Consider the following 18,742-nt stretch of genomic DNA (forward strand, 5'->3'; position numbering starts at 1 on the left):
GCCAGCATCCACCCTGTCAAGTCCCTTCGCCATTTCAATCAGATTACCTCCCATTCTTCATGATTTCAGGATTACAGATGTTGCCTGTCCAGTCTCTGCACAGACGATCCATACGCCCCAAGAAGCAGTCCAATAAAACCTTAGCTCACTCCTCCTTAAGGCAAGATATCCTTTGTTGAGTAAGAAAACCCAAAGCCCAAACACTGTACTGCATTTGTTCAGTCACTAAAGCCCTTAAAAGTATTTATAAGACATATTTACTCTTGTATTCCAATCCCAATGTGATAAAGGTTCGCATACCATTTGCCTTTCTAATTTCTAGTACTTTCATGTTAACTTTGAGTCTACATTTCAAGAACACCTAGTCCCCTCTGTATGCCAACATATACTAATCTCTGTGCTGAAAATAAAATTCTGTTTCTCCATCGTTTTTTTTTTTACTGCGATATTTTCCCACATCATGTTCTGTTCTAGCTATGGTTCAGTTTGTTGCACCCTCATTGCTGAGCCATAAGGTTCTAAGTTGAAGGCCCATGAAAGAACTTGAGGGCAAAAAAATCAAGACTGTCGGTCTAATACACTACTGAGGGAGTGCTCCATTGTCAAAGGTGCTGTCTTTCAGATCAGGTGTTAACTGAGAGCCAGTCTGCTCCATCTGATTCCTTGGCACAACTTCAGAGAGCTGGCTCTTTATCCCAGCCTACCTGGCCAATATTTACCCCTCAATCAGCATCACGCATGTTATTTGATTACTGTAACTTGACTGTTTGTCAGAGCTTGCTGTATGTGTGTGTTGGTGATTGCAGATCCAACATTCTAACAGTGTGCCATTGGCTGGGAAGTGTTTTGAGATTTCAGAAAACATTACAATGCCACAGTAGTAACATACTCCTGTTCACTGCCCACACTTGAATGCTGCCCATAGCACCTTGCAGACAGCGCCATCACTCTCACAGGCAGCCCACATCGTGTACCTATTGGATGAGGCTTCTGCACCATTGCACAGGGGATTCCTTAAGCTGGCTGACTCACAGTCAGATCTTCATGTCCCTAATTTCTAAGCAGGCTTGTGCTGCTACGAAAGATTAGATTAGATTAGATTAGATTACTTACAGTGTGGAAACAGGCCCTTCGGCCCAACAAGCCCACACCGACCCGCTGAAGCGCAACCCACCCAGACCCATTCCCCTACATTTACCTCTTTACCTAACACTACGGGCAATATAGCTTGGCCAATTCACCTAACCTGTACCTGGATTGTGGGAGGAAACCGGAGCACCCGGAGGAAACCCACGCAGACACGGGGAGAATGTGCAAACTCCACACAGAGTCGCCAGAGGCAGGAATTGAACCCGGGTCTCTGGCACTGCAAGGCAACAGTACTAACCACTGTGCCACCGTGCCGCCTCTAACCTTCAGGTGAAAGGGTTCAGGTGACACAGCCTTCGCTGTGATATCTGCTTCTCAAGATCCCAGCTCAACAACACAAAGCTGAACTTACAAACTGAAGAATTTGGAGCAGGAGTAGGCCATTTGGCCCCTTCAGCCTTCTCCATTCAGTAACACGATGGCTGATTGAATTGTGGCCTCAACAACACTTTGCTGCCTTTCCCGGATACTCCTTTGTTAGTCAAGAATCTATCCACCTCTGCCTCAAAACTCTTCAACTACTCCATTTCCTTTGGGGCAAGCAAGTTCCACAAACCAGTGACATTCTTTGAGAAATAAGTAACCTCTTCATGTCTGCCTAAAATAGATGACAGCAGACCTTTAAACTGATTCCTCTATTTCTAATCTTTCCCACAAACTAACCTAGTCCTGTTTGCCCACATTTAACCCATACCCCTTTAAACCTTTCCTATTCATGTATCTGTCCAAATGTCTTTTAAATGTTGTTACCGTATTTGCATCTACCACTTCCTCCAGCAGTTTATTCCATACATGACCACCCTCTGTATGAAAGTGTTGCCCCTCAGGTCTCTTGCAAATTTTAGAACATTAGAACATTACAGCGTAGTACAGGCCCTTCGGCCCTCGATGTTGCGCCAACCTGTCATACCAATCTGAAGCCCATATAACCTACACTATTCCATGTATGTCCTTATGCCTGTCCATTGACGACTTAAATGTACTTAAAGTTGGCGAATCTACTACTGTTGCAGGCAAAGCATTCCATACCCTTACTACTCTCTGAGTAAAGAAACTACCTCTGACATCTGTCTTATACCTATCTCCCCTCATTTTAAAGTTGTGTCCCCTCGTGTTTGCCGTCACCATACTTGGAAAAGGCTCTCCCTATCCACCCTATCTAACCCTCTGATTATCTTATTTGTCTCTATTAAGTCACCTCTCAACCTTCTTCTCTCTAACGAAAACAGCCTCAAGTCCCTCAGCCTTTCCTTGTAAGACCTTCCCTCCATACCAGGCAACATCCTAGTAAATCTCTTCTGCACTCTTTCCAAAACTTCCACATCCTCCTCATAATGCGGTGACCAGAACTGTACACAATATTCCAAGTGCGGCCGCACCAGAGTTTTGTACAGCTGCAACATATCCTCATGGTTCCGGAACTCGATCCCTCTATTAATAAAAGCTAAAACACTATGTCTTCTTAACAACCCTGTCAACCTGAGTGGCACCTTTTAAGGATCTGTGTACATGGACACCGAGATCTCTCTGCTCATATACACTACCAAGAATCTTACCACTAGGCCAGTACTTTGCATTCCGATTACTCCGACCAAAATGAATCACCTCACACTTGTCCACATTAAACTCCATTTGCCACCTCTCAGCGCAGCTCTGCAGCTTATCTATGTCTCTTTGTCACTATCCACAACTCCACCGACCTTAGTGTCGTCTGCAAATTTACTGACCCACCCTTCTATGCCCTCATCCAAGTCGTTTATAAAAATGACAAACAGCAGTGGTCCCAAAACCGACCCTTGCGGTACACCACTAGCAACTGGACTCCAGGATGAACATTTCCCATCAACTACAACCCTCTAGACAATAGGTGCAGGAGTAGGCCATTCAGCCCTTCAAGCCTGCACCGCCATTCAATATAATCATGGCTGATCATTCCTAATCAGTATCCTGTTCCTGCCTTATCTCCATAACCCTTGATTCCACTATCTTTGAGAGCTCTATCCAACTCTTTCTTAAATGAATCCAGAGTGTGGGCCTCCACTGCCCTCTGGGGCAGAGCATTCCACACAGCCACCACTCTCTGGTGAAGAAGTTCCTCCTGAGCTCTGTCCTAAATGGTCTACCCCGTATTTTTAAGCTGTGTCCTCTGGTTCGGCACTCACCCATCAGTGGAAATATGTTTCCTACTGCCAGACTGTCCAATCCTTTCATAATCTTATACGTCTCAATCAGATCCCCTCTCAGTCTTCTGTTTTCTTTCAGCAAGCCAATTACTGATCCAAACTGCTATATCTCCCACAATCCCATTCCTCCGCATTTTGTACAATAGCCTACTGTGGGGAACCTTATCGAATGCCTTGCTGAAATCCATATACACCACATCAACCGGTTTACTCTCATCTACATGTTTGGTCACTTCTCAAAGAACTCAATAAGGTTTGTGAGGCACGATCTACCCTTCACAAAACCATGCTGACTATCCCTAATCAAATTATTTTCTAGATGATTATAAATCCTATCTCTTATAACCTTTTCCAACATTTTACCTACAACTGAAGTAAGGCTCATTGGTCTATAATTACCAGGGTTGTCTTTACTCCCCTTCTTGAACAGGGGAACCACATTTGCTATCCTCCAGTCTTCTGGCACTATTCCTGTAGACAATGATGATTTAAAGATCAATGCCAAAGGCTCTGCAATCTCCTCCCTGGCTTCCCAGAGGATCCTAGGATAAATCCCATCCGGCCCAGGGGACTTATCTATTTTCACACTCTGCAGGATTTCTAATACCTCTTCCTTGTGAATCTCAATCCCACCCCAGTCTAGTAGCCTGTATCTCAGTATTCTCCTCGAGAACATTGTCGTTTTCTAGAGTGAATACTGTTGAAAAATATTCATTCAGTGCTTCCCCTATCTCCTCTGACTCCACATGCAACTTCCCACTACTATCCTTGATTGGCCCTAATCTTACTCTCATCATTCTTTTATTCCTTAAATACCTATAGAAAGCCTTAGGGTTTACCCGATCCTAGAACATAGAACAGTACAGCACAGAACAGGCCCTTCAGCCCACGATGTTGTGCTGACCATTGATCCTCATGTAAGGTAAACTAATGTATGAACCCTCAAATTTCTGTGACCATATGCATGTCCAGCAGTCTCTTAAATGTCCCCAATAACCTCGCTTCCACAACTGCTGCTGGCAATGCATTCCATGCTCCCATAACCCTCTGCGTAAAGAACCCACCTCTGACATCCCCTCTATACTTTCCGCCAAACAGCTTAAAACTATGACCCCTCATGTTAACAATTTCTGCCCTGGGAGAAAGTCCCTGGCTATCAACTCTATCTATGCCTCTCATTATCTTGTACACTTCAAATAGGTCCCCTCTCTTCCTTCTTTTTTCCAATGAAAAAAGTCCAAGCTCAGTCAACCTCTCTTTGTAAGATAAGCCCTCCCGTCCAGGCAGCATCCTGGTAAACCTCCACTGAACCCTCTCCAAAGCATCCACATCTTTCCTATAATAGGGCGACCAGAACTGGACACAGTATTCCAAGTGCGGTCTAACCAAAGTTTTATAGAGCTGCAACAAGATCTCACAACTCTTAAACTCAATACCCCTGTTAATGAAAGCCAAAACACCATATGCTTTCTTAACAACCCTGTCTACGTACCTGCACACCAAGATCCCTCTGTTCCTCCACACTGCCAAGAATCCTGTCTTTAATCCTGTACTCAACTTTCAAGTTCGACCTTCCAAAATGCATCACCTCGCATTTATCCAGGTTGAACTCCATCTGCCACCTCTCAGCCCATCTCTGCATCCTGTCAATGTCACACTGCAGCCTAAAACAGCCCTCTATACTGTCAATGACACCTCCAACCTTTGTGTCATCTGCAAACTTGCTGACCCATCCTTCAATCTCCTCATCCAAGTCATTAACAAAAATTACAAAGAGTAGAGGCCCAAGAACAGAGCCGTGTGGAACACCACTCGCCACTGCTTCCAGGGAGAATACTTTCCTTCCATTACCACTCGCTATCTTCTGTCAACCAGCCAATTCTGTATCCAGACAGCTAAATTTCCCTGTATCCCATTCCTCCTGACCTTCTGAACGAGCCTACCATGGGGAACATTATCAAATGCCTTGCTGAAGTCCATAAACACCACATTCATCGCTTGACCCTCATCAACTTGTCTAGTAACCTCCTCAAAGAACTCAGTAAGATTTGTGAGGCATGACCTGCCCCTCACAAAGCCGTGTTGACTGCATTTAATTAAGCTATGCTCTTCCAGATGGTCATAAATCCTATCCCTCAGAATCCTTTCTAACACCTTGCAGACGACAGACGTGAGACTGACTGATCTGTAATTGCCGGGGATTTCCCTATTTCTTTTCTTGAAGAGAGGAATTACATTTGCCTCCCTCCAGTCCTCAGGTATGACACTAGTGGAGAGCGAGGATGCAAAGATCTTCGCAAGCGGCGAAGCAAGCACATTTCTCGCTTCCCAAAGCAGCCGAGGACAAATCTGGTCTGGCCCTGGCGACTTGTCAATCTTAATGTTTGTCGAAATTTTCAGCACATCAGCTTCCTCTATCTCTATCCGTTCCAGCTTGCGTACCTGCTCTTCAAAGGTTTCATTCACTACAAGGTCTTTTTCTTTAGTAAAGACAGAAGCAAAAAACTCATTTAGGGCTTCCCCTACTTCCTCAGACTCTATATACAAGTTCCCTATGCTATCCCTGATCGGCCTTACTCTTTCTTTGATCATTCTCTTATTCTTCACATAGGTGTAAAATGCCTTTGGATTCTCCCTAATCCTTCCTTCCAAGTCTTTCTCGTGCCCCCTCCTGGCTCTCTTCAGACCATTTTTGAGCTCCTTCCTCACCTGACTGTAATCCTCTAGAACTGAGCAAGACCCTTGCTTTCTCCACCTGACATAAGCTGCCTTCTTTCTTTTGACGAGAAGCACCTCCGCTCTCGTCATCCCAGGTTCCTTTATCTTATCCCTTCTTGCCTGTATCAGAGGAACACACTTATGCATCACTCGCAACAACTGTTCCTCAAACAGTCTCCACATGTCTATAGTGCCCTTTCCATGGAACAATTGCTCCTAGTCCATGCTTTCCAACTCACGTCTGATAGTATCATAGTTTCCTTTTCCCCAATTAAATATCCTCCCATTGTGCTATCCGCCAACAACTTCTCATGTCTCCTCCTGGCTCTTCTGAGCTCTCTCTTTAGGTCTTTCCTGGCTACCTTGTAACCCTCAAGCGTCCTAAGTGAGCCTTCACATCTCATCCTAACATAAGTCTTCTTCTTCCTCTTGACCAGAGATTCCATTTCCTTCGTAAACCACGGCTCCCGCGCTCTATAGTTTCCTCCCTGCCTGACAGGTACATATTTATCTAGGACACACAGGAGCTTTTCCTTGAATATGCTCCACATTTCTAATGTGCCTATCCCCTGTAGTTTCCTTCCCCATCCTATGCTTCCTAAATCTTGCCTAATCGTATTGTAATTGCCTTTCCTCCAGCTGTAACTCTTGCCCAGTGGTATACACCTATCCCTTTCTATCACTAAAGTAAACATAACAGAATTGTAATCGCTATCACCAAAGTGCTCATCTACTTCCAAGTCTAACACCTGACCGGGCTCATTACCCAGTACCAAATCTAATGTGGCTTCGCCCCTTGTTGGCCTGTCTACATACTGTGTCAGGAAGCCCTCCTGCACACACTGGACAAAAACTGACCCATCTATAGTACTCTTACTACAGTGTTCCCAGTCAATATTTGGAAAGTTGAAGTCCCCCATGACAACTACCTTGTCTCTCTCACTCCTGTCGAGAATCATCTTTGCTATCCTTTCCTCGACATCTCTGGAACTATTCAGAGGCCTACAGAAAACTCCCAACAGGGTGACCTCTCCTGTCCTGTTTCTAACCTCAGCCCATACTACCTCAGTTGACGAGTCCCCAAACATCCTTTCTGCAACTATAATACTTTCCTTGACCAACAATGCCACACCTCTCCTCTCTTTTTACCATCTTCTCTGTTCTTACTGAAACATCTAAATCCTGGAACCTGCAACAACCATTCCTGTCCCTGCTCTATCCATGCCTCCGAAATGGCCACAACATCGAAGTCCCAGGTACCAACCCATGCTGCAAGTTCACCCAACTCGGTCCTGATGCTCCTGGCGTTGAAGTAGACACACTTCAAACCAACTTCTTGCTTGCTGGTGCCATCTTGCGTCCCTGAAACTTGATTTAGGACCTGCAAATATTTCTCCTCTCACATTAAAATTATGCTGTTTAGTTTTGAGCTCCCCACCCTGGGGAAAATTGCTTTTCACTCTATCTATGCCCATCATGATTTTATAAACTTCTCTAACATTACCCTCCAACCTCCGATGCTGCAGGGAAAAAGGTCCCAGCCTATCCAGCCAGTTGTTATAACTCAAAGCCTCCAGTCCTGGTAACATCTTTGTAAATCAATTCTGCATCCGTTCCAATTTAATAATATCCTTTAATATATTAAGCAAGGCAACCAGAAATGTATAGAATACTCTAAAAGTGGGCTCACCAATGTCCTTTAAAGCCACAACATGACATAACCAATTTTTATGCACAATGCTCTGACCAATGAAAGCAAGCCAAAGCCGCCTTCAATTGAACAATGTAGTCCAAATATTGACTTTAACATTCAGGAGAGGTCAGACAAATCATTGGTTTAACATCTCATCCATTGCATCACCTGATGTCAGATTTGTCATTCAATTTTTTAAAATACTTAACAGCTTTCTCCTCATTTAAAAGCTGTTTCGAAAGGCAATGCTGAGGCCTCACTGTGTTTTACAGCGTTTTAACATAATGTCCTTGCTATTGTACTCCAATAACGTGAATAACCCCAAGGAACCCATTTACTTTTTAAACAGCCTTATCCTATTTACCATTCAAGTAATTTGATTGCATGTATCAGACATCAAAGGCTGCAATGAATGATTCTTTAAACTGGGACCCTATCTGATCTCTCCCTGGTGACCTAGCCAACAGAACATAGAGCACGACAGCGCAGTACAGGCTCTTCGGCCCTCGATGTTGCGCCTCCCTGTGAAACAAATCTGAAGCCTATCTAAACCTGTACTATTCCATTCTCATCTATAAGTATCCAATGTCCACTTAAATGCCCTTAAAGTTGGCGAGTCTACTACTGTTGCAGGCAGTGCGTTTCACGCCCCTACTACTCTCTGAGTAAAGAAGCTACCTCTGTACTATATCTATCACCCCTCAATTTAAAGCTATGTCTCCCTGTGCTAGCCATCACCATCCGAGGAAAAAGGCTCTCACTGTCCACCCTATCTAACCCTCTGAATGTCTTATATGTCTCAATTAAATCACCTCTCAACCTTCTCTCTAATGAAAACAGCCTCACATCCCTCAGCCTTTCCTCATAAGACCTTCCCTCCATACCAGGCAACATTCGAGTAAATCTCCTCTTAACCCTTTCCAAAGCTTCCACATCCTTCCTATAATGCAGTGACCAGAACTGCATGCAATACATCTAGTGCGGCCGCATCAGAGTTTTGTACAGCTGCAACATGACTTCATGGTTCCGAAAATCAATCCCTCTACCAATAAAAGCTAACACACCGTATGCCTTCTTTTTTTTTATATAGATATTTTTATTAGAGATTTAACATTTTTACAAGTTTACAAAAATAAACAAAACTCTCAAATACAAACATTGAGAAAAATTAAATCAAATATACGATAGCCAAAATTTAACAAAAGAAAAAAATACCGAAAAAGAAAAAAAAACAAAACTCAACTGTCTACTAGTCTAACCTACAACTAACCAGAGTGTATATTTAAGTCTCTTACATGCTCGGAATGTGTTAACATCAAATGTAATAAAACCCGTATTCATGTGGGATTCCTCTCCCAAGGGCCCCGGACCAGCCAGGTTTGTAATCTCAATTAAATAAAAGCCCTTGTTAGGATAGCCGAGATATCTGTATTTATGTAATTCAAGAAGGGCTGCCATATTTTATAAAATAATTCGGTCTTTCAGTGCACCATATTTGTAAAGAAGTCAAGGGGAATACATTCCATAATTAATCTGTGCCAATTTGAAAGTCCAGGGGGGCCCTCAGCCACCCAGTTCACCAAAATATTTTTCCTTGCACAGAAAGAGAGAATAGAAAATAGTCTCTTCCCGTACATGTCCAGGGAGGGAAAGTTCGAAAATCCCAAAAGGAGAGATACAGGGTCCACTTTAATTTCCGTTCCTAAAATTTCTGTCAGGGTACTTGCTACTTTGGTCCAATATCTATGGATCTTATGACAGGTCCATAGGCAATGTACAAGAGTGCCCACCTCTATTTTACATTTGGACACATTGGAGGTGCTCCTGCCTTAAATTTTGCCAATCGAACCGGTGCTATATGGGCCCTATGAAGTATCTTCAGCTGGATAGCCTGGGTTCTGTTACAGATAGTAATTCTTCTAGCGTTTTCCCAAATATCATTCCATGTTTCTATAGAGATTTCTAGTCCCAAATCCTGATCCCATGTTTTAAGCAGATTATCCATATCTCCCGATACTTCATCATGTAGTAAATGATAAATAGTACTGACAGAAGATACCCCCACTAGTCGTAGGACACTACATTCTCTATCTGATTTATAAAGACTATCTAATAACGTAGTCTTCTTCTGTATATAGTCTCGAATTTGGAAATATCGAAAGAGGTCTCCATTAGGTAATCCGAATTTCTGACACAGCTGTTCAAAAGACATCAGGACCCCATCTTTAAATAGGTCCCCTAGACATGAGATACCCCTGGATCTCCCCTGGATCTCCAGAGTTTAAAAGTGGCATCTGTAAACCCCGGTTGGAATCCCCAGGCTCCCACTATCGGTGCATAAGGGGATGTTTTATGTGAATTACCCTCATTTTGCCGCATTATATTCCAAGCCTTAATTGTGGTTAGTATTATAGGGTTTTTACAGTGATCTGTAATGATTTTCCTCTTGTCTGAAAATAAAAGGTTAATAAGTGGGTATTTTACTTGAGAGGCCTCGATGTCCAACCAGATTGATTGTGGATCAGACAAGACCCAATCAGCTATGTAACTTAATAGGGAACTTAACTAATATTTCCTAAAATCTGGGAAGTCCAATCATCCCCTTGCCTGTGGAAGCTGTAGCTTCTTCAGCTTAATGAGGGGCCGTCTATGATTCCAGATAAAGGAACCCAGCCAGCCGTATAATTTACGTAGAGCCATCCTCGGCAGCATCACCGGAAGCATTCTCATATGAGGACATTCATTTTAATTAGTGCTATTCTACCCAACCAGGAAATTGGAAGGTCTCCCAATCGCTGGAGGTCCTGCCTTATCCTTTCCAGTAAATGCACAAAATTAGCCTTATACAACTGACCAAATACTGGAGTAATAAAAATGTCTAAATATAAGAAGCCCCCCAGGGACCAACGAAAGGGAAAAAGGGATCCGTCCACTAAGTGGGGTGTCATAGCAAGGCCACCCATTGGCATAGCCTCCGATTTTGAAAAATTAATTTTATAGCCTGAGAATGCGCTAAATGTATTAATAACTTGAATTAGGCGAGGTACAGACATCAGAGGATTACTGAGGAATAGAACATCATCTGCATAAAGGGTAATTTTATGTTTACCTGTACCAATCCTCGGGGCTGTTATATTAGGATCAGCTCATATAGCTTCTGCTAGTGGTTCAATTATTAGCGTAAATAACAATGGCGAGAGAGGACATCCCTGCGGCAGCCCCTACCCACACTGAAGCTATCCGAACCTAATCCATTGGTAACCACAACTGCTTTGGGATCACTATACAATGTTGAGACCCATTTGGTAAACACCTGTCCAATGCCAAACCTTTCCAATGTGTAAAACAAATATGACCATTCAACCCAATCAAATGCCTTTTCCGCGTCTAATGACACTACTACTCCTGGTATCTTTCCCTGATGACAGGCTTGAATCATATTCAAAACCCTTCTAATATTATTGGATGATCTACGGCCCTTAATAAACCCCGTCTGATCCTCCTTTATGATATGTGACAGTACCCTTTCTAGTCTCAATGCTAACCTTTTAGAAAGAATTTTAAAATCTACATTTAGCAAGGATATTGGTCTGTATGACGAACAATCTTCTGGATCCCTTCCTTTTTTAAGGATAAGAGAGATATTTGCCTCTTTCAGCGAAGGCGGGAGACAGCCTTGACTATATGCATAGTTATACATGTCCATAAGTGGACCAGCCATTATTTCTGTAAATTCTTTATGGAATTCAGTTTGAAAACCATCTGGGCCCGGTGCCTTACCGCTCTGAAGTTGCCTAATTGCATCAAGTATTTCTTGGACTGTTAGAGGAGCATTTAGGACCGATACCTGTTCCGGAGTTAGGCCCGGAAAGGTCAAATTTTTAAAAAATGACTGCATCCTCCTCGTCCTGTCTTCACAATCCTGCGATTTATATAACTCAGAATAAAATTCTCTAAAGATCACATTAATCTTTTTATGATCATGAGTCAAAATACCCGTACTTTCCTTGATAGACGTAATAGTCTGAGGGGCCTTTTTTTTCTTTGCAAGAAATGCTAAGTACCTACCCGGTTTGTTGCCATATTCATATAACCTTTGTTTTGCAAATAATATTTCCCTCTTAGCCGCTTGAGTAAGCGTAGTGTTTAGAGCTGTTCTAAGAGCCGTAGTCCTTTGCAATTTAATAATAGAAGGTCTATCAGTATATGCTGTTTCAGCCGCTTTTAAGCGAGCTTCAAGCAGACGCTGTTGTTCTCCCTTCAATTTTTTCTGGGTCGCTGAGTAGGAGATGATCAAACCTCGCGTGTAAGCTTTGATGGTCTCCCACATCATTGATGGGTAGCCTGCCGTACCTGAATTAATTTCTAAAAAAGTTTTAAATTCTTGAGAGAAGTACTTTACAAATTTACTATCTTTCATTAGGAAGGGATCCATACGCCAATGCCGAGGGGATGTCCCATTGTTCCTCGCCTTAGTTTCCATATATACAGCAGCGTGGTCGGAAATTGCTATACTACCTATTTTACAGGATGATATGGAATTTTTAAAAATCGAGGGGGCAAAAAACATACCAATTCTGGTATGACATTTATGTGGATTGGAGTAGAAAGAAAAATCTCTGCCCTGTGGATGAAGACATCTCCATACATCTACTAATCCTAATTCTTTGTTCACATCCACCAATTGTCTAGATCTGGGAGATACTCCTGCAGTACTCTTGGGAATCCTATCTATTTCCGGATCCATAATACAATTAAAGTCTCCCCCTATAATTGTATGACGGGCACCAAAAGCCATCAATTTTGAAAAGGCTTCCGTTATAAATTTAAAAGGGTGTGCCGGGGGGCAGTACAAATTTAAAATCCCATATTCCTCTCCATTTATAAGGGCTTTAATCAAAATATATCGTCCAGGTTCGTCTTTTATCTGATTTAGGATTTTGAAAGGGAAATTCTTCCGAACAAGAATAACAACTCCCCTGCTTTTTGAGCTAAAAGAAGAAAAAAAGGCCTGATCAAATCCACCCTGTCGTAATTTCAAGTGTTCTTTATCCGAAGGTGTGTCTCCTGTAGGAGAGCTATATCAACTCTTTCTTTCTTACGATTTGATAATATTTTCTTCCTTTTGACTGGCGAATTACTCCCCTTGACATTCCAGGTGCACCACTTAACCAACTGATCAACCATAATCATCCGGGCAAATCCGAGACCCCTCGGGAGGGGAAACCCTATCCAGAACATCCCGAGCATAGAGTATATAAAATTTACAAAAATAAAGGCTCTCTAATACACTCACAACAGTATAGTAAAAAACTATTTCTAAATAATAAAAAAAATATAAAACGTATTTAAGTGGAGATTTTCCCCCTTGTTCCCAGGGGGGTCATTTCCTTTCCAAAAGTCCATCATATCCTCTCCCAACCAATGCCCCACCCTTGACTCAGGCGCTCCTCAATAAAATGAGGAGAATTCAGATATAATACAAAGCTAGAGTTAACAGTGAGCACCCTACCCTCACCCATACCAACACCTGGATATATTTGGTGATGTTAATACCATATATAAACATATAACTATAAATTACAACCTCAACAAATAATAATTAAATATAATAATACAAATAACAAGGGAGAAACACCCCCCTCCTAAAGACAGAGGTAAAATAGAATAAGGTAACCACCTTCCCCCACCAACACTAACCAAAGGCTTATATATACATACATACACATACATACATAATATATATATATACACACACACACACACACACACACACACACACACACACACACACATATACATAAAATAATAAAAGAAAACAACCCCAAGGGGGGGGAGAAAATCAAATCCCTCTCCCCACCCCCCATGATAATATTAAACAGTCAGGTAAGAAAAAAGAAAAAAAAGGGGGGGATATAAACCAAAGCGAGCGGAAAGGCAAACCAACATCCATTATCTCTTATAGTTTATCTAAGAGAGTCCAAGAATTCCTTAGCCTTTTCTGGCGATCCTTCATGGTTAAAGCGTAGCGTCGCTGGGTAGCATAAGGAGTACTGAATATTTAAGTCCCTTAAACGCTTCTTTGCTTCATCAAATGCCTTCCTCTTTCGGACCAGAACTGGGGAAAAGTCCTGGAATAACATGATCTTGGATCCTTTATAGATCATAGCTTGGGGGTCTTTTCCAAGATTTCTAGAAGCTTCTAGGAGTATCTGCCTCTCCCTATAGCTCTGCAGCCGGAACAGGACCGGGCGTGGGCGCTGGTTCGATCCGGGCCTGCGTATTGTGACCCGGTAGGCCCATTCTACCCTGACCTGGCCTGATCCCGCTTCCAGATTTAAAAGCTGTGGCAGCCACTTCTCGAGGAATGCTGTAAGCTGGCCTTCCTCTTCCCGTTCGGGAAGGCCCAGCAAATGAATATTTTTTCGACGACCTCGATTATCGAGGTCGTCAATGTGATTCTCTAAGTTCCGGACTCGCTGTTCGAGAGTCCGGACCCGATCCACGGCCAATTGCACGGTAGTTTCGGAGGTCGCGGCTTTAGCTCCGCCCCTCCGACTCAGCGCTCGATTTCCTGGATGTCTCGGTCGTGCTTTTGCCGTGCGGCCAAGAGTGAGTCCCATCGATTTCGGGATTCTTCGATAAAAGCATCAATCTTCGCATCCAGTTTGGAGATCATTTCCACAAGGCTTGTCACTGTAGGTAAGTCCCCCGGGGCGGCTGTGGACGCCTCAGCTGCAGCTGGAGAGGGTGGGGGAGGGGTTCCTGCTTGCTGAGAGCTGCGGGCTCCCTTCCCTTTGGTCATTTTTACTAAATATTAGATTGTTTAAATTTAGTACTAAGCAACTAATTAAATTAAACAGCTATTATAAATGATTTGGTGAGTGTGGTGGGGGTGGGTGACGCACTTTACCCAAGTCTTGGGAGGAGCACTATAGACTCAGACTTGCTGGGTCGCCGCCATCTTGGATCCCCACCGTATGCCTTCTTAACAACCCTATCAGCCTGGGTGGTAACTTTCAGGGATCTGTGCACCTGGACACCAAGATCTCTCAGCTCATTTACACTACCAAGAATCTTACCATTAGCCCAGTACTCTGCGTGCCTGTTACTCCTTCCAATATTTAACCCTCAAGCAGTGTCATTTTAAAGCCATTTTCTGCTCATTTATCTCACTACACATTTATGGCTGCAGGTTTTCTGATATTAAAATGATATCAAACTCTTACAGCCACATTTCTGAAGGTTGTGCAATCTCCTTTCTCTTTAATGCCACAGTTTGAGCTGTGAGCTGTAGTCAGATGTTTTCTTACGCGCTGTTTAACGCAAAGAGTCCTTTTGACATTTGCCTGACCTCTGTCAGGTTTTGTTTCTGACTTGAATGCTTCAGTGGCTGAACATTGAGTGCCTCTCTCTTGGTGAAGTCTCAGTTACTGGGGTTTAAATGAGCACGTGTGACTCAGTGAGCATGAGCATTGCGTTGTTATGTCAGAGTGAATCAGACAAGCTCGTAGTGATGGAGTCTGCAATACATCACCGACATCAGGCTCTACCCCTGCTAGTTTCTGTTTTATTTCTATTTTTCATACAAGTCTTTCAAACTCTGCTGGCCTTGTTCATCTCTCATCCTGTCACTGACACTTAGTTTGACAATGCATTGATTTTTTTTTAAAAAAGATTCCTTCCCAACTTTAGTCTGCTCACCAACTTCTGTAACCTATGTCCCTCTCTGATCTCTCTGCTCCTCTAATTGGAATCTCCTACTCATCCCTGATTTTAATGCATGAACCATTCGTGGCCATGGTTTCAGCTATATGATCCCTAAGCTCTGGAATCCACCCCTATCCCCACTCCACCCTGCACCCAATCCCTGTGTGTGTCTCATTCTTGAAAGCTTTGCTTAAAACTCTCTACTTTGATCAAATTTTAGTCACCTGCCCAACTACCACGTCGTGGAGCTTGGTATGAGATTTTGAGTGGACTGTTTGGGGATCTTTATTATATTAAAGGTGCTGTGTAAATGCAAGTTATATATAATGGTTTATTGCTATTTATACATGAAGTCATAATGGCAGCAGCTATTTCTTATGTGGCAAATTAATTTAGTTTTGATTGTTTCTGTTACATGTACAAACTAAATCATGCTGCAATTTCTGATTACATTTTTTAAATCCAACAACTTTTCCAGATCTATGAAGGCACTGCTCAGATCCAGAGAATGATCATTGCACGGCAACACATTGAGAAATACGAGCAGTGAAGGATCTGTCTGTGCACATCATCTAAATGCTTCACAATGCAATTCTGATTCCTAGACTTCCACCACCTGAACTCCTGTTTCTTTCTATGCACTTGGGAGAAGGATTAGAGTTTACTTTTCTTGAGAACAGAACCTCTTTTTGTATCTATAACAGTTTCTGAAAGTGTCGCAAAAGTTTACAGTGATGGGGCACTCGAGTGATTTTGGAATTAAGTGAACTGTAATCGAACAAAACAAGATGAACAAGTAAAGAGCTAATAATAAAGAAACACTTCAGCTAAATGAGTTGTTGAAGTTTAATTTGTTTGTTTTTTGTGTCTCAGTCTCCTGTACCTGGTACCCTGCTCACTTGAAAAGTTCTCACCAAAGGTTCCTGTTACCTTGTCAATGTTCTTCACATGGTAGACTTGACTTTACATACAGCACAGAAACAGACTGTTCAACTGAAATAATCTATGCTGGAGCTTATGTTCAACATGAGTTCTACCTGATTTTCATCTCACTTGATCATCACATCCTTGTAATCATTTCTCTCTTAGATGTTTATCCCAGCTTTCCATCAATCATAGAGGAGAAAGTGAGGTCTGCAGATGCTGGAGATCAGAGCTGGAAATGTGTTGCTGGAAAGGCGCAGCAGGTCAGGCAGCATCCAGGGAACAGGAGAATCGACGTCTCGGGCATAAGCCCTTCTTCAGGAAGGGCTTATGCCCGAAACGTCGATTCTCCTGTTCCCTGGATGCTGCCTGACCTGCTGCACCTTTCCAGCAACACATTTCCAGCTTCCATCAATCATATTCATGCTACTCACCTCAATCACTCCAGGAGAATGTGAAGACTGCAGATCCTGGAGATCAGAGGCAAAAAATGTGGCGTTGGGAAAGCACAGGAGGTCGGGCAGCATCCAAGGAGCAGAAGAATCGACATTTCGAGCATAAGCCCTTCATCAGGAATTTGGGGGGGTGGGGGGCCCCAAGAGGGCCAAGAGATACATGAGAGGGGGGTGGGGCTGGGGGGAAGGTAACTGGGAATGCATTAGGTAGATGTAGGTGGGGGGGATGATGGTGATTGGTTGGAGAGGAGGGTGGAGCGGATAGGTGGGAAGGAAGATGGACAGGTACGACTGTTCAGGAGGGCGGTGCTGAGTTGGAGGGTTGGATCTGGGATAAGGTGGGGGGGGGGATGAGAAGAGATGAGGAAACTGGGGAAATTGATGTTGATCCCATGTGGTTGGAGCGTCCCAAGGTGGAAGATGAGGTGTTCCTCCTCCAAGCATCAGGTGTTTAGGGATTGGCGGTGGAAGAGGCCCAGGACCTGCATGTCCTTGATGGAGTGGGAGGGGGGAGTTGAAGTGGTCGACAGTGGGATTGTTTGGTGTGTGTGTCCCAGAGATGTTCTCTGAAACGTTCCACAAGTTGGCATCCTGTCTCCCCAATGAAGAGGACACCAAACCGAGAGCAACGGACATGACTTGTGTGGAAGTGCAGGTAAATCTCTGCCAAATGTGGAACGGTCCTTTGGGGCCTTGGATGGAGGTGAGGGGAGAGGTGTGGACGCAGGTTTTGAACATCTTGCGGTAGCAGGAGAAGGTGCCGGGAGGGACGGGTGGATTGGTGGGGGGCATGGACCTAACAAGGGAGACACGGAGGAATTGGTCTCTGAGGAACACAGGGGTGGGGAGGGAAATATATCCCTGGTGGAGGGGTTTGTTTGTAGGTGGCGGAATTGGTGGAGGATGACGCGATGTATCCGGACGTTGGTGGGGAGGAAGGTGAGGACCAGGGAGCTTCTGTCCTTGTTGCAGTTGAAGGGGTGGGGTTCAAGGGCAGAAGTGTGGGAAGTGGAGGAGATGTGCTGGAAGTCATCATTGACCACATGGGAGGGTAAATAGCAGTCCTTGAAGAAGGAGGCCATCTGGGATGTCTATGATGGAATCGGTCCTCCTGGGATCAGATGTGGCAGAGTCATAGAACATAGAAGAATACAGCGCAGTACAGGCCCTTCGGCCCTCGATGTTGCGCCGATCCAAGCCCACCTAACCTACACTAGCCCACTATCCTCCATATGCCTATCCAATGCCCGCTTAAATGCCCATGAGGGAGAGTCCACCACTGCTATTGGCAGGGCATTCCATGAACTCACGACTCGCTGAGTAAAGAGTTGGAGGAATTGGGAGTAAAGGATAGCATTTTGACAGGAGGCAAGGTGGGAGGAGATGTAATCCAGGTAGCTGTGGGAGTCTGTGGGTTTGTGGTAAATGTCTGTGTTGAGTCGGTCACCAGAAATTGAGATGGAGAGGTCCAGGAAGGGGAAGAAGGTGTCCAAGATGGTCCAGGTGAACTTGAGGTCAAGGTGGAAGGTGTTCGTGAAGTTGATGAACTGTTCAACCTCCTCATGGGAGCACGAGGTGGTGCCGATACAGTCATAAATGTAGCGGAGGAAGAGATGGGGAATGGTACCGGTGTAGCTAGGAGGATGGACTATTCCACATACCCGACAAAGAGATAGGCATAGCTGGGTCCCATGTAGATGCCCATGGCTATCCTTTTGGCCTGGAGGAAGTGGGATGATTCAAAAGGAGAAATTGTTGTGGGTGAGGACCAATTCAGCCAATTGAATGAGTGTCTCGATGGAAAGGTACTGTTTGGGTTGGTGGAAGAAATGGAAGGCTTGAAGGCCTTTGTCATAATGGATGGATGTGTGTAGGGATTGGACGTCCATGGTGAAGGTGAGGCATTGGGG

General features: G+C 43.8%; 1 protein-coding gene across 2 annotated transcripts in view; it reads left to right on the top strand.

The window, feature by feature from the left end:
* Positions 1-16,285, top strand: part of acadm (acyl-CoA dehydrogenase medium chain) — a 54,932-nt gene extending 38,647 nt beyond the window's left edge. For both annotated transcript variants that reach the window (XM_087990349.1, XM_087990348.1), the window contains exon 12: positions 15,932-16,285. In XM_087990349.1, coding sequence (XP_087846475.1) covers positions 15,932-16,003 — 72 coding nt within the window. In that variant the 3' untranslated portion in view covers positions 16,004-16,285. The remainder of the gene's footprint in view (positions 1-15,931) is intronic.
* Positions 16,286-18,742: the final 2,457 nt, after the last annotated feature.

This window comes from Chiloscyllium plagiosum, unplaced genomic scaffold (assembly GCF_037043375.1).
Source record: "Chiloscyllium plagiosum isolate Xiang-an unplaced genomic scaffold, Cpla_swu_hap1 HiC_scaffold_9, whole genome shotgun sequence".
In the NCBI taxonomy this organism is placed as follows: Eukaryota; Metazoa; Chordata; class Chondrichthyes; order Orectolobiformes; family Hemiscylliidae; genus Chiloscyllium; species Chiloscyllium plagiosum.